The sequence below is a fragment of the Eucalyptus grandis genome, chromosome 11 (genome assembly GCF_016545825.1).
Source record: "Eucalyptus grandis isolate ANBG69807.140 chromosome 11, ASM1654582v1, whole genome shotgun sequence".
NCBI classification, from domain to species: Eukaryota; Viridiplantae; Streptophyta; class Magnoliopsida; order Myrtales; family Myrtaceae; genus Eucalyptus; species Eucalyptus grandis.
In genome coordinates, this window is record NC_052622.1 from 24581664 (window position 1) to 24594818 (window position 13155).

Below are 13155 nucleotides of genomic sequence, written 5' to 3' on the forward strand. Positions count from 1 at the left end.
AACAACTATCTGTTTGTTTTCTCAATTCAAGGCTGGAAACCCGTTTCAGCCTCGAATGATACTGATTTGTCCAATTTGGGCAGTTTTGTGCGCTCCATTGCAGTCATGAAATTGACCAAGGGGTGATGAATTTATAGGGTACTATAGCATACACGATCATGAGTTCAAATAGAAGTACTTGGGAGACTAAAACCTGACTAAGGCTTTCAGCGCATAACAAAAACTTTTGTCGATGCAAGCCTTTGTGCATTCATGGTCAAGATCTAGTCTTAGGGATAAAAAAAAAAAAGAAAAACATTATCTTACTATGCAGAAGTGAATTAAAACAAATTAAAAACGAAAAAGTTATGATTTTTTAAAATGCATCATCTCTAGAAACTTGATAAAAAGTCTACTGGTATAATAATATAACCATCAAGTTGCTGACACTAATTTACTATGCGGCGCAATTTCATTCCCTATCAGCGAATGAAAAATAAATATCGTTCTATGACAATTCAAATGGTGATAATGTTAAAGTTGGTCTCATGTAATACGAACAAGGCATTTTCTCCATAGAGAAATTCACAATACAGATACCAACAAGTAATAAAGAACAACACCCATTTGAAGAAAGAAAGAAAAAAGTACAGTATAAATGACCATTGTTTTCATCTCTGAAAATAAATGAGATTGATGAAGAATTAGCCGAGTGCAAGTCCAAATCTTCGTGGAGAACCACATGGCTCGGCAAATAGATCATGAAAGTTCATCTGCGGTCAAAATGAAAAAAAGAAAAGAAAAGAAAAGAAATGAGCTCAAAATATCTATTCCATTACATCGCATCAGCATTTATTGTGGTGTCATGCAAATTTGTCATTCCATGATATTATACTAACCAAGATATTTTTCTTTTTTTGCAAAAATTAACTTTTTTATGGATGTAAAATTTCTTCTACTAGAAACTCTGTAGAAGTTTTTGTTTTGCATTCGAATAACATACGGAAATTATACTTTTTATATGCTGTGCACACTCTATCCGTAAGTGCCTACATGTTTGATGGTTCGCATTATCTTTTAACAAAGTTCTCATGGTACTGGAGTAATGAATCTTGACTTACTATCGACATGTTACATCAAAATGGAGAGTTTATGATAAATTCTAATCTAAATCGCATATTCGCACACACACACACACATATATATATATAATGATTTTATTAAATTTGAAAAATATTTCATATTTTTATGAGAAAGCTAAAAAATATACCTTTTGCTTTTGCGTAATCCAAAATAAACAAGCCCTGAAACTTTTGAGCTGAGGACCTACATATTACCATCCTAGTTCTCTAGCTGGCGAACTCGTCCCTCGCTCGGGAATTACAAATATCAATATCTCATAGATGGACACTTTATTGAAAGCAACACGAATTACTAATAATCTTTTTATTATTGCCAAATCAAATGATAATAAATATTTATCTATATTCAATCTTGTGAGAAAATGACGTCCTATTTTGTAGAAATATTCTCAGCCAATTAAATTTCCTCTTTTCCCATTTGATGTTATTATATCTTATTAAAAAAACAGGGGAAGGTAAATTGATACACAATAAAGTTCCAAAAAAGGGCCTGCATTTTAGGGATTTTAACTTTATGCTTTTTGTTATTTAAACTACTGTAGAAATAAAATGAAATCGGTTTAGTTGCTCTCAATTACCCTTCATATGACAGTATTATGCGTTAATCTCTTTTTCGTTTAAAAAGTTCCATGCGAAAAAATTACTATTTTAGAAACACTGTGCAGTTTGGAAAGAATTTTTATGATCATGGCTTCATTTACATGCATCGTTTGTGCGATTATGATAGTAATTTCAAACGAATGTTGTCAGTACTATTTTACTCTCATGTGCTGTATTGTGTGAGTTATGATCTATATCTGATTGCGATAATGAAATAAAAAAAATGATTATATTGCAAAACATAATTAGAAATAGTTATAAGAAGTTGAGTCACATCACTTAAAGAATTATGAATATAGATATGTGCAACTGTTTTGATTTAACAAATTAAGGGAAGACATTTCGGTATTTCTGTAATAAGATCGATAAACTAGTTTTTCTCAAGTGGGAAAGTTAAATTAAAATTGATTTTCTATGTGTCATATTTCTGGCATTTAAAATAAATAATTTTTTTATTAGATAAAAATAGATCATTCGTCTTTTTTAATGTTGATTGTGGGCATTTTCATTGGCTCCATTTGACACTCCAACAAATGGCATTAAGCCAAGTGTCTTGCAACAACGATTATCCCGAGCCCTTAAATCATATTATTTAAAAAAAATTGTCAAATCAAGATGAGGAAAATTGTTTCCGAGTTAAACATGTAGATTCGAAATAACCTTTCAGGATTCCCCGTGTTTTTGTTCTAAAAGAAAATTGGGGTTTTTGAAGACCACCTATTTTACGTACTCAAGTTGCAAGAAATAAATCTTTATTTTTGCTTAAACTTTTAAACATTTTTTCTGTTTCCTTCTTTTAATAAGCAGAAAAATGGAAACCGAAAATGTTCTTTAAATCAAAGGAATTGTAAATTTTTAGCAAGTGCATTTTCTACAATAAATTTACAAATATTTCTCAATTTCTTTATGAAATGATTGGTGAATTTAACCGGTCCTTCTAGTAGACTTGCAACAGAAATATTTGGTAAATTATATTCAAACTATCGAGTTGAGCGAGAGTAGCTATAGAATGCAATAGTAATCATCAATAGAAAAAGTATATATTCAAAACATTACGTCATGTTCCAATTTCCAAGTAAAAGGAGGACTTGAGATTTCATAGTAGGAAATCAATATTTACATTTAATGCGTCACATGAAATTGGGAAATTGAGATTTGTCAAAAGTTGTTCACATATAGTTAAAGTCGTCAGTATTATGAATGTGCATAATGCATCATTATCTTATTCTAATTTTCATCTAGTGAGGAAGTTAGGAAAAAAAATAAAAGGAGGGAATCTCAATATATATGACTGTATCACACTTAAGCACAAAGAAAAATAGAAGGGTAGATTGGCGTACCTAATCATCTGTCCATTGTACATCTATCAAATCAAGTTGGATTCGAGGAATGTGGACGATTTTGTTCCAATCCTTGCCGGTTTGAGGCTCACATCTTTTGCTCAATTCTCCACAGTATTCGATGCATAATTCTTTGAGGTTAGTGAGGGACTGGATTTCTTGCGGCAAGGATGATAAGTTGGGACATCGGATCAAGTAAATTAATCTGAGACGTGTATGATTGGGCAGCCATGCGGGAACATATGTCAAGCTCGAGGCAATCATAGACTAAAAATGACTCCAAAGTGTAGGCTGATCCTTCGAGACATTGGAGTAGCTCCATCACTTGTTCAAAGTTATAAATTACCAAAGTATGAAGATTCAACGAAAAGTTGGACTTATTCTCCAAGGTCAGCGCGAGCTTGGAACTAGCAATATTCAAGGACTCTACGGCTTTTAATTCCCCAAAAGGCAAAGATATTGGTCCCCTACAATCTACAATTTCCAACCCTCGAAGACGAGTTAGTCGGCAAGTGCCTTCAAACAAAACTTGGAGATTTGCGCATTCATTGAGTCCCAAAAATTGCAAATTTTCCAAGTATTGTATTCCACTTTCTTGCAAACTCTTCTGCTTTGTTGTTATGTATAGATATCTAAGACTGACAAGTCTTTCCATATTTTTGGGTAAATCGCGTAGCTCTAAGCAACCAACAAGGGATAACTCTAGCAAACTTTGCAGCTCACAAATGGTACCCGGAAGCTTCTTCAATAGCTTGTTCCCATAGAGACTTAATGATCTCAATTGCTTCAATTTACATATGGACCTTGGCAGCTCTTCAAAACTACTATATGACAAATTCAGATACCGTAAGTGGTTAAACTTGGTGATGCATATTCTAGCAAACTCTTTAGTAATAACTCCATCATTAACTTGGTATTGAAAATAAATGCCATGCAGCCTCTTTGAAGTTGTCTTTCTCAGAAAAGGTGGGACTCCATCAAAATTTGAGATTCCCTCTAACGAAGTGCTAGAGAACGAAATGCACCAAACTCCTTTCTTAGTAGTATCTAAGCGAACAATGGAGAAATCATTTTGTGCCACACTCGTTGCAAGAGAATGGACCAAATCGTGTACATTAAATAGTAATTCTGCTCCACACTCCTCAACTTCTTGGATCAAAGATCTCTTCCAAAACTCTTTGATGTACTCAATACCAACATTTTCCAATGCTAATTTTTCCCTTTTTGAACTAATGAGTCCTAAAGCCATCCATAACCTAGCTAAAGCAGGGCCCTTCATTTGAACTCCTCTGGGGAAAAGTGAAAATGTTGCAAAACAACGTTTTAAGTGGGATGGTAAATGATCATAGCTAAGCTTGAGTACTGGCACAATGTCCTTTTTTGCTTCCACTAACTCCCATGTTTCACTGTCCCTTACATGTTTCCAATGCCCATCGTCATCCTTTGAATACAAAAGGCTCCCTAGAGTTTTCACAAGGAGAGGAACTCCTTGAGATTTTTTGACAATGTCATTTCCAATGGCTAAAAGGTAAGGACGTGGCTTCTTTTCCGTTTCGTCAAATGCCCATTTTTTGAATAAGGCCACAGAATCTTCATGAGAAAGACCTTTTAGATTATACACCGGATGGGTACCCATAATAGAAGCAACTTCTACACTACGAGTAGTCACAATTATCTTACTTTCACTAGCTCCTCTAGTTAGCAAATTTCTCAATTCTTTCCATCTACTGCGGTCATTACTCCAAACATCATCCAAGACTAGTAGAAATTTCTTGTCTTTGATGATGTCTTGTAGAAAGTTTTGCGATTGTTGAATATCAAAGTTACTCAAATCTTGACGAGATGCATCTTTGATAATTCCTTCAATAGTTTTCTTTAAATCAAAGTCCTCGGGTACACACACCCATAGTCGCAACTCAAATTGCTCTTTCACCCTGTCATCATTATAAACTAATTTAGCTAGGGCTGTCTTGCCCATACCTCCTATTCCAACAATGGGAAGCACTGAGAGGTTCTTGTCATCTGGCTGCATCAACATCTCAATTATTTTTTCTTTATCAGTATCTCTCCCTATGACATCCAACTTGTTTATGAATGAGTAAGTCATTTTTCGTGATGACATATGTCCCACACCATTGTCAGCACTCCGCATATTAAGATCGAATTGATTTTTTTCAGTGGATATCTTGGACAACCTTTCCCGAATCTCCTTGATTTTATGACTAATTTTCACACGGAACATGAGTGGATTAGAGATGGAGAAGAAGCGGCGTACCTTCCCTTTGACACTCCCATAGCGACTTATAACCTGCTTCCGTAATGCTTCACATTCGATCTCATCGAGCACATCCTCCGCGTCGTAAAATACATGTTGAAGCCGATCTAACCACACTTGCAGACGGTCGTTCTTCGCCTTCTGCACCTCAGCATCTGACAACACTGCCTTAATAGCAATCAACGTCTCTCTAAGCTCGCGGATCTGATGTTCAATGTTGTAAATAGCGACAGCTTCTTGGAGCGCCGGCGATGCTATCTTCCTCAGCACGCCCTGTGCGATGCCGAAAAGGAGTGATTCAGCCATGCTGAGCGATGAGGAAACTGGTTCAGGCTATTTGGTTTGAGATGAGGAAAGAACACCCGAATGTCTTGGCCTTGTTTGGGATAAGGTTTTGAGATTATGGAAGAAAGTGAGATGTGGCCAAGACCTTGTACGGAATAGCGATTGAGCTCTCCCCCGTTGCGATGTGTTTGGTTCGTCACGCGAGTCAGCTTTATTCACGTCTTGCATTTGGTTTATACCGCATCGTAGGAAAATGGGTGTAGCTAAGCAAGAAACGGTGCCGTTTGCTCGAATATAGGGCGTGAATCATGGACGACCCTGATTTTGGTTCGGAATTACCACCGTCACTTTTACTTTGTTTTGTCAACATTACTTCTTATTTAAGCGAGAAATAGCGCAACAAAAGTTCTCTCCCTGAAGCCTGATAAACAAATTATTAATCGATTTCAAGATATAAAACAAGCGGTGGAGAGGGCACCGTTGCTCATTGAAGAGCGATGACCATGACAAACAAGTTAATTTGCTTAATATAGTCTATTAATTCAAGATCAGGGACTATGTTGAACAATTTTTATATAATTTATGGACTGTTTGAATATATATAAAAAATTTAAAGACTTTTTAAAATAAATTAAAAATTCAATAATCAAATTGCATATTGATATTATCTAACTCAACAATTTGATAATAAAACATTAGAGGATAAATTTATTATAAATGTATTCATATGTGAATTTTCATGGTATTCATCATTAATTATTTAACTAATCAAACCCTAATTTCGAAAGTGTCATGAAAAAATTTGAATACAGGAGGAGACTCCAGCGCACAATAATAAACAGGACAAGCCAAAAGCTGAAGCAGAAGAGCTGCACCGAAAATGGCAGCGGAAGCAGAGGAAACAGAGGAGCTCGCATGGAGCAGGGAGACGATTCCCAGGGTCATGAAGATCGCCTGCGCCAGGCTCCCCCAGCGGGACCTCGTCTCTCTCCTGCTCGTCAGCCCGTGGCTGCACCGCACCCTCGTCTCGTACCCTTCTCTCTGGCTGGTATCTTCTTGGAAACAAGAACTCCCGACCTCTTCTTCTTGAAATCGTCAGCTCGGCAGGTTCGATCGCGCGTGATTCCGATTCGTCCGGTGCGCATTTCAGGTTCTTGATTTGCGCGAGATGACCAACGCGGGGAACCGGCTCCTGGGCGCTCTCTCGCTGGTTAGTTTGTAGAGGCATTTCCTGTGCTGGGTTGTCTGATCTTGAGTGGATTTTTGGGGTCGTGCGTGAGCCATAGTTGAAGTTGCATAATTTGATGGTGTTGATTTGACCCATTTTGCTGATGAGATTATCTGTGGATTTTGGGCAGCCAAGGTATCGCCAGGTGAAGCGAATCGACCTCGAGTTCGCCCAAGATATCGAGGACAAACACCTGGAGTCCCTCGAGAACGAGGTAATCGTAGGGACATTGCATTGTAATATTTTTCCAGCTACTGGAAGTTAGATGATGGGGCATCCTTTCACGGTAGATGAATTGAAGACAGATGTTGTATTTTGAAGGATTTTGTGAAATCTCAGGGAAAAGTCTACTCGATCCATCGGTAGCCATAGGCAATTTGATATTGATTGATTCTGATACGAATCAGAAAGATATGCCCTTTTGTTTCAATACCCATATTAAAGGATCCTCTCAATAATGTAATTTGTCGCTCACTTTTTAACCGTAATCCTGGCTTTGTTTGTTTAGTGTCCTCTTGAGGATTCTTTACCGTGGAAAACGATTAGTGCTCGCCTTCTCTTCAAAGTTGCTATTTTGACAACATTGTTCTAAATTTAGCAGATGACATGTGGAAAATAACATATTGACTAATAATTGTCGCCCTGTAAATGTTATTAGGACTGACGTTAGATGCTTCAGTGACATATCTCTTGGGAAAGCATATCAGATGCTTGAGTGAATACTTCTCATAAGTTTTAAAAAGATAGTGCTTTGTTTCTATGTTACTTTAGTTTGCCTTTCCATGACTAAGTTCTGCACAATTCTTTTCGCTAGTTTAGAAAAGCATACTTCCCATGACATTAGTATCCCATACACTCTGTCTTCTAGGCAAATTATTCATTGGTTTTATCATGAACTACCAATGGTGCTCGAGTTTACCTTTTTAGTAACACTAATATATGTTGATCATTCAACTCTTAGTAACTTGTATCGCTAACCTGTGATCACTTGTCAACCACTCAACAGTATTCTGAATCTCTCAAAAGCTTGGAGACTTTAAATCTGAACGGTTGCCAAAAGATCTCTGACAAGGGAATTGCTGCTGTAACCAGTTGTTGTCCAAATCTTAAGGTTTTTTCTATTTATTGGAATGTGCGGTAAGTCTTCTATAAATGCACTTGTCTTGTAAACCTCACTTCACCTTAATATTTATACAAATTAACTGCATATTTTTGGAGCTGCAGAGTGACAGACATAGGCATAAAGCATCTGGTAGAGAACTGCAGACATTTAGTTGATTTGAACTTAAGTGGCTGCAAGGTATCTACTTGCTCATGCCAAAGCCTTCCTTCAACTTTCTTCTGCATATGTTGTGTTGGTATCTTTGCTCACACTTATTAACATGATGATGGAAGGTGGACTTTCTCCAATGTCATCAATGAAGTATACCATGATTTGAAACACTGCCCGATCAAATTTGTATATATGATGAATGGCTAACTAAGTTTTTCTTGAACATCTATGCCTTCTCAACTTTCTTACATGTATTCTGGTCACTCTAGTTTTGGAGTTCTACTTTGTTTCTGGAAGACAGAGGACAGTTTTATTTTGACACTCAATTGAGTTCTTACCGTGTGTTTCCAAAAAATGCGATTTTGTGCTTGGTACTAGTCTCAAGTCTTGGCTGGTATATGCAACTGCAATTCTACTTAGATTTTTAAATGTGGGCGAGCTTTATTGGAGATTTTTAGTTCTTTGTGAGCAATTGTTTCTTGTTTGTATTTACAATGATACAGATTTCATTGCTTTAGCAAACCTGCTATTGACATTCCAAGTATTTATCATTTGAAATTCTGAACACACTTGCTATGAGAGATTTCTTCCCTATGTATATGGATGTTACATCCACAACTTGACCAAATGGGCTTGCTAAAACAACTTGAGATGACAAATGCAATTGCCTCAGACAGTCATAATCAGTACAAAAGGATTTACAGTGATGTCACTTTTACTTCCTTTTTCTTCTATAGTTCCCGACCTTTTGGTCTTACTTCTTTCTATTCTCAGCACTCAGATTTTTGACATGCCTACGCATTTTGTGTGGAAGGAGTTTCTATTTACAAAGCTGTTTTCAATTGTCGATGGCAGAATATTACAGACAAGAGCTTGGAGTTAGTTGCTGACAGTTATAATGAATTACAGTCACTAAACCTTACTAGGTATGTTAAGGTCTGATAAGAAAAGCTTAACCCTATTTTCAGGAAGCAAATGATGCTAATCCAGGAAAAATAGAATAATTATTGCCGTCGCTGATATGGATATGCACCTTTAAGCTTGTAATTATTCGGTTATCAGGTGTGTCAAGCTTACAGATATTGGCTTGCAGCAAATACTATTCAAGTGCTCTTCTCTCCAGAGTCTAAACCTTTATGCCCTTTCTAGGTAAATGTGCTTTCTGTTCTTATGTATAGGTTTGAAGCCACTTATTTGGTATTAGTAGTTCACTTTCTGATTGTTTTTTTCCAGTCTCACAGATAACGCATACAACAATATTTCCTCTCTTTCCCATCTGAAGTACTTGGATCTTTGTGGAGCCCAGGTAAATTCCACTTATCAACACATGTTAATTGTCTTGCGTTGCCTGAATTTTCTGCCGCAATGTTATAAATGATTCTGCAGAACCTATCAGATGATGCACTTTCCTGTATAGCCAAATGTGGAAAAGTCGTGGCCCTGAATTTGACATGGTAAGTTTAGTAGTAAAGTGCCTTTATTTTCGTGGAGTCAACATACTGTGGTTACTTTTTCTGACCCAAAAAAAAAAAAAAAATACTATGGTTACTTTTCACAGGTGTGTACGTATAACTGACAAGGGGGTCATAGCAGTTGCTGAAGGCTGCGTCTCACTCGAGTTCCTTAGGTAAGTCTTGACGATAAGGTTCTTCCAACTAGGATAAAAGTTCTCTGGGCTGAAATAAAAGCATCTCGGCTGAATTTTATTGATTTAATTCAGAGATGGTCAGTAAGCATATTACAAAGCTTGATGAATACTAAGCTCCGCATCTTCGTCATTCTAGCTGGGTTAAGGAGAGTACTTCTCATGTATGGTTATAAAATCTTGCCGGCTCTTTTTCAAACCTCATTTCTGCATAGTTGTGTCATCTGCTAGAGAAGCTTGGCTAATATATAATTTCATAAGCTGCTGAAGCATATTTGCAATGATTTCTATCCAAGTGGTCTCTAATCAAATTAATGAGGTGTTTCTTACTGATTTTTTCCAATGTAGTATGGTAGTTAGCCCCAAAGATGTTAGCAGGACATGTTTTAAGTTGCAGTGTCTTTTGGCTTTGAGTACTTCAGATTGTTGGTCTTATCTATGCTTTCCATTGCATTGAGGGTTTGGCAGTTTTATTTGAAATTATTATTTGGTGGCTTTTATTCTGAAAAAGATGGAAGTGTAGATTAAAGTGTCTTCTTTTCCTACATTTTACACTCCTAAAATGAAAAGTCAGTACTTTTTCTTATATGTTTCCACTCAAGCAAGCACATGTCAGAAGTTGGGGGAAAAGGAGTTTCTACTTTTGGCTTCTGTAGGTGCCCTCTTATTGTCTTTTGATGCCAAACAAGTTGGATTGTAGGTCATTGTGATTGCTGATCTCCCGGACCATCTTGCATTTTGATAGTTTGCCTTAATGAATATGCATCTTCCACAAGATATACAGTACAAAAGCTGTAATTAAACCTCATCAAATGTCAAATTCTCTCTTCATTGTTCAGTTAGTGATAATTGCTGCGAAATGCAGCTTGTTTGGGATAGTTGGGGTGACAGACAAGTGCCTTGAAGCCCTTTCGACAACCTGCTCAAACACACTCACCACACTTGATGTGAATGGTTGCATCGGCATCAAGGTGAGATGTTCTTTGTTGGTGCATGGAACGAGGTTTGCTGCTGTTTGAGTGAATTTATGTCACTGTTTACTATATGTATTCCTTTCCTCCTCAGAGACGAAGCCGTGAAGACCTGCTCAAATTGTTTCCACACCTAAAATGTTTTAAGGTTCATAGCTGACATTTTAAAGGAGGACAATATACCGATATAGATGACAATTATATATTTTCTTTTTTGTAAGAAAGTGGTGATACAGCTGCAGCTGCTAGAAAAGATCATATCATAACGCCATTTGAGATTTTTCAGCTGGATTGTCATGTTTCCCCTGGATTTCAAAGTCTGCTTGCTGTCTCTCTTGAAGTCTGTATGATTGACAATGAAATTTTGAGAAAATATTCGCAAAGAATGAATGAGAGGATATTTAGCAGAAGGGATGACAAGGGAACATTATTTTATTGAATACCCAAGTTACGAAACGTGGTGGAGTTGTAACTGTGCAGATGGATGGTGCTAGTAAATCTTGTTTGATGCGAGAATGATACATGGCAACGGACTGCGGTGTGGTCCCAGTGTCCTCACGCCGAATCCGTACGGATGTCCGCTGGTTGAGATAATCACCGTTTACTTAGGGTGAAGACCGAAGAGTGTTTGGGTTTGGATGAGAGAACGTGTTTGTTTCAAACACATGAAGGCAATAACGTGTTCCGGACCAAATAATGTTTCGACTCTAACCTGATCCAAAACATATTTGTTTTCTTGTTTCATAATAATTATCCGAACAATTTTAAGACCCGAAATATGTCCTCAACTTGTTTCATGTTCAGGTCAGGTTTTTTTGACACCCCTACTGTTTATTGACCCAACTTTTGGTTATTTCTGAATGAATATGCTTTGTCACAGATTCGATAGGATTAAATATCACACAAGCTTTTGAATCATGCGAGTGATAATTCTCACAAGTAGTACTGAAATAAGCACCAGAAGATGCCTTGCATGTCTACCTCTCTTCGGAGAGGTGCCTGATTTTTTGTTCTAGTTTTTGCTATTGTCCTTCTATTTCAGAATTATGTACGTTTCTTCTAAACGTTGTGCACCTGGAACCGCTAAAATTGATAATGGCTGCGAATCTGAATAACTAATTGTTTGAAGAATTGTCAAAAATTCTTTGACGAATCCTTTCCACCTGGATTATATCTCTAGTTCCTATTTGATATTGGAGGAGCAAGAGGAGAAAATATTCCCTAATATCACTGTATCACGACAGCAGCTAATGTGGCATGCATCTATCTAGTCAGTTCCGATTACAAATTGACATGTGGCAAGTGACTTGGAATTAGATAAAAACAAATTAAAAAATTATTAGCGGATGGCAAGTTGCAAACGTTCCATAAATTTATGACACCAGCGGGATTAATAGATTCTAGCAAATTTGAAATGGCTAGCCAAGGATCCACTTATCTGACTGTGCCCCCATCTTTTTAAGTTCTTTGCAAAACTTTGCCCATCCATAATACTACCCAAATTTTTTATTTTTTTCATTTCACCTTTTGCCCCACAGGCTTCATAAAGACCATTATGAAAACTCCATTGCTAAAACTGTGTTTGATAGCCAGGAGAAATAGAATATGATTTATTATATCTTTGCGTTTGATGTCTACTCATGATAAGAAAAAGTCAAATATAAGAGATATATGTATTGGATAAAATTATTCAACGTGAGATGTGAAATAAGAAAAATAGGATTGTAATGTCTATAAAAAAAAAGTTAGTTTTCTCAAATAAAAAACTTATTAAATTAACAAAAATGAAATTATATTTCAACATAAATAATAATTGAATTATGATATAAAAAATTCAAAATAACAAAAAAATAAAAATTAATTATTTTTAATTTAATCTTATTTCTATGCATATATTTGACTATAATTCTATCTTATAATATACATTCAATCTATAAATATAAACATATAATATTTATTACATATTTTAGGGATTTTTTTATTTCAGGTATATTAATACAGTTTACTATTTAATAAAATTTTGTTCAAGAATGATAGAAGCGGGAAAATAAATAATAAGAAAATAATTAAAAAAGAGGAAAAATAAAATAAAATTAGCAAATAAAAATAAATTAAGGAATAGTATTGCAACATATTTTCACCATCTTTGTTTGCAAATTTTTAAGTTCATTTACATTGATATTTTTGTTCATATAAAAAATGCCATGATATGATATGAATATATTTGATTTTATTACCGCGATTCACTAAACAGTTGATAAAATATAGCAAATTTAGGATTTTATATTCTATCATATTCAGTCCTATCTTTACTAGAGATATGGACAAGCAAACGTAGCTTAAGAGGCTTAATCTTTCGTCCTCTTATAACATGGCTATAGTTCATTGGGAAGGTTGAGCACAACAAAGAGATGCAC

At 35.9% G+C, this 13155-nt stretch overlaps 2 protein-coding genes across 3 annotated transcripts; one reads left to right on the forward strand and one right to left on the reverse strand.

The window, feature by feature from the left end:
• Positions 1-423: 423 nt before the first annotated feature.
• LOC104425513 (putative disease resistance protein RGA3) lies at positions 424-5807 on the reverse strand. The gene is made up of 2 exons (XM_018865614.2): positions 3062-5807; positions 424-752 (listed from the first exon to the last, which is right to left on the reverse strand). The coding sequence occupies exon 1, from the start codon at positions 5640-5642 to the stop codon at positions 3201-3203; it is 2442 nt and encodes an 813-aa protein (XP_018721159.2). The 5' UTR covers positions 5643-5807; the 3' UTR covers positions 424-752; positions 3062-3200.
• Positions 5808-6450: 643 nt separating this feature from the next.
• LOC104425514 (F-box protein At3g58530) lies at positions 6451-11148 on the forward strand. Of its 2 annotated transcripts, XM_010038214.3 has the most exons (12): positions 6452-6669; positions 6772-6831; positions 6980-7063; positions 7856-7986; positions 8074-8149; positions 8978-9048; positions 9185-9271; positions 9356-9428; positions 9509-9576; positions 9681-9749; positions 10633-10738; positions 10833-11148. In XM_010038214.3, the coding sequence occupies exons 1-12, from the start codon at positions 6502-6504 to the stop codon at positions 10896-10898; spliced, it is 1059 nt and encodes a 352-aa protein (XP_010036516.2). In that variant the 5' UTR covers positions 6452-6501; the 3' UTR covers positions 10899-11148. The 2 variants fall into 2 exon arrangements, with proteins under 2 accessions (XP_010036517.2, XP_010036516.2); XM_010038215.2 differs by lacking the exon at positions 10833-11148 and having other exon boundaries at positions 6451-6669; positions 10607-10732.
• Positions 11149-13155: the final 2007 nt, after the last annotated feature.

Excerpts from the sequence above, each read along its gene's own strand:
- LOC104425513 (XM_018865614.2), bottom strand. The coding sequence starts at position 5,642 with ATGGCTGAATCACTCCTTTTCGGCATCGCACAGGGCGTGCTGAGGAAG.
- LOC104425514 (XM_010038214.3), top strand. The coding sequence starts at position 6,502 with ATGGCAGCGGAAGCAGAGGAAACAGAGGAGCTCGCATGGAGCAGGGAG. Across the intron at positions 6,670-6,771 it reads CGTACCCTTCTCTCTGGCTG|GTTCTTGATTTGCGCGAGAT; the intron begins GTATCTTCTTGG and ends TGCGCATTTCAG. Across the intron at positions 9,272-9,355 it reads AACCTTTATGCCCTTTCTAG|TCTCACAGATAACGCATACA; the intron begins GTAAATGTGCTT and ends GTTTTTTTCCAG.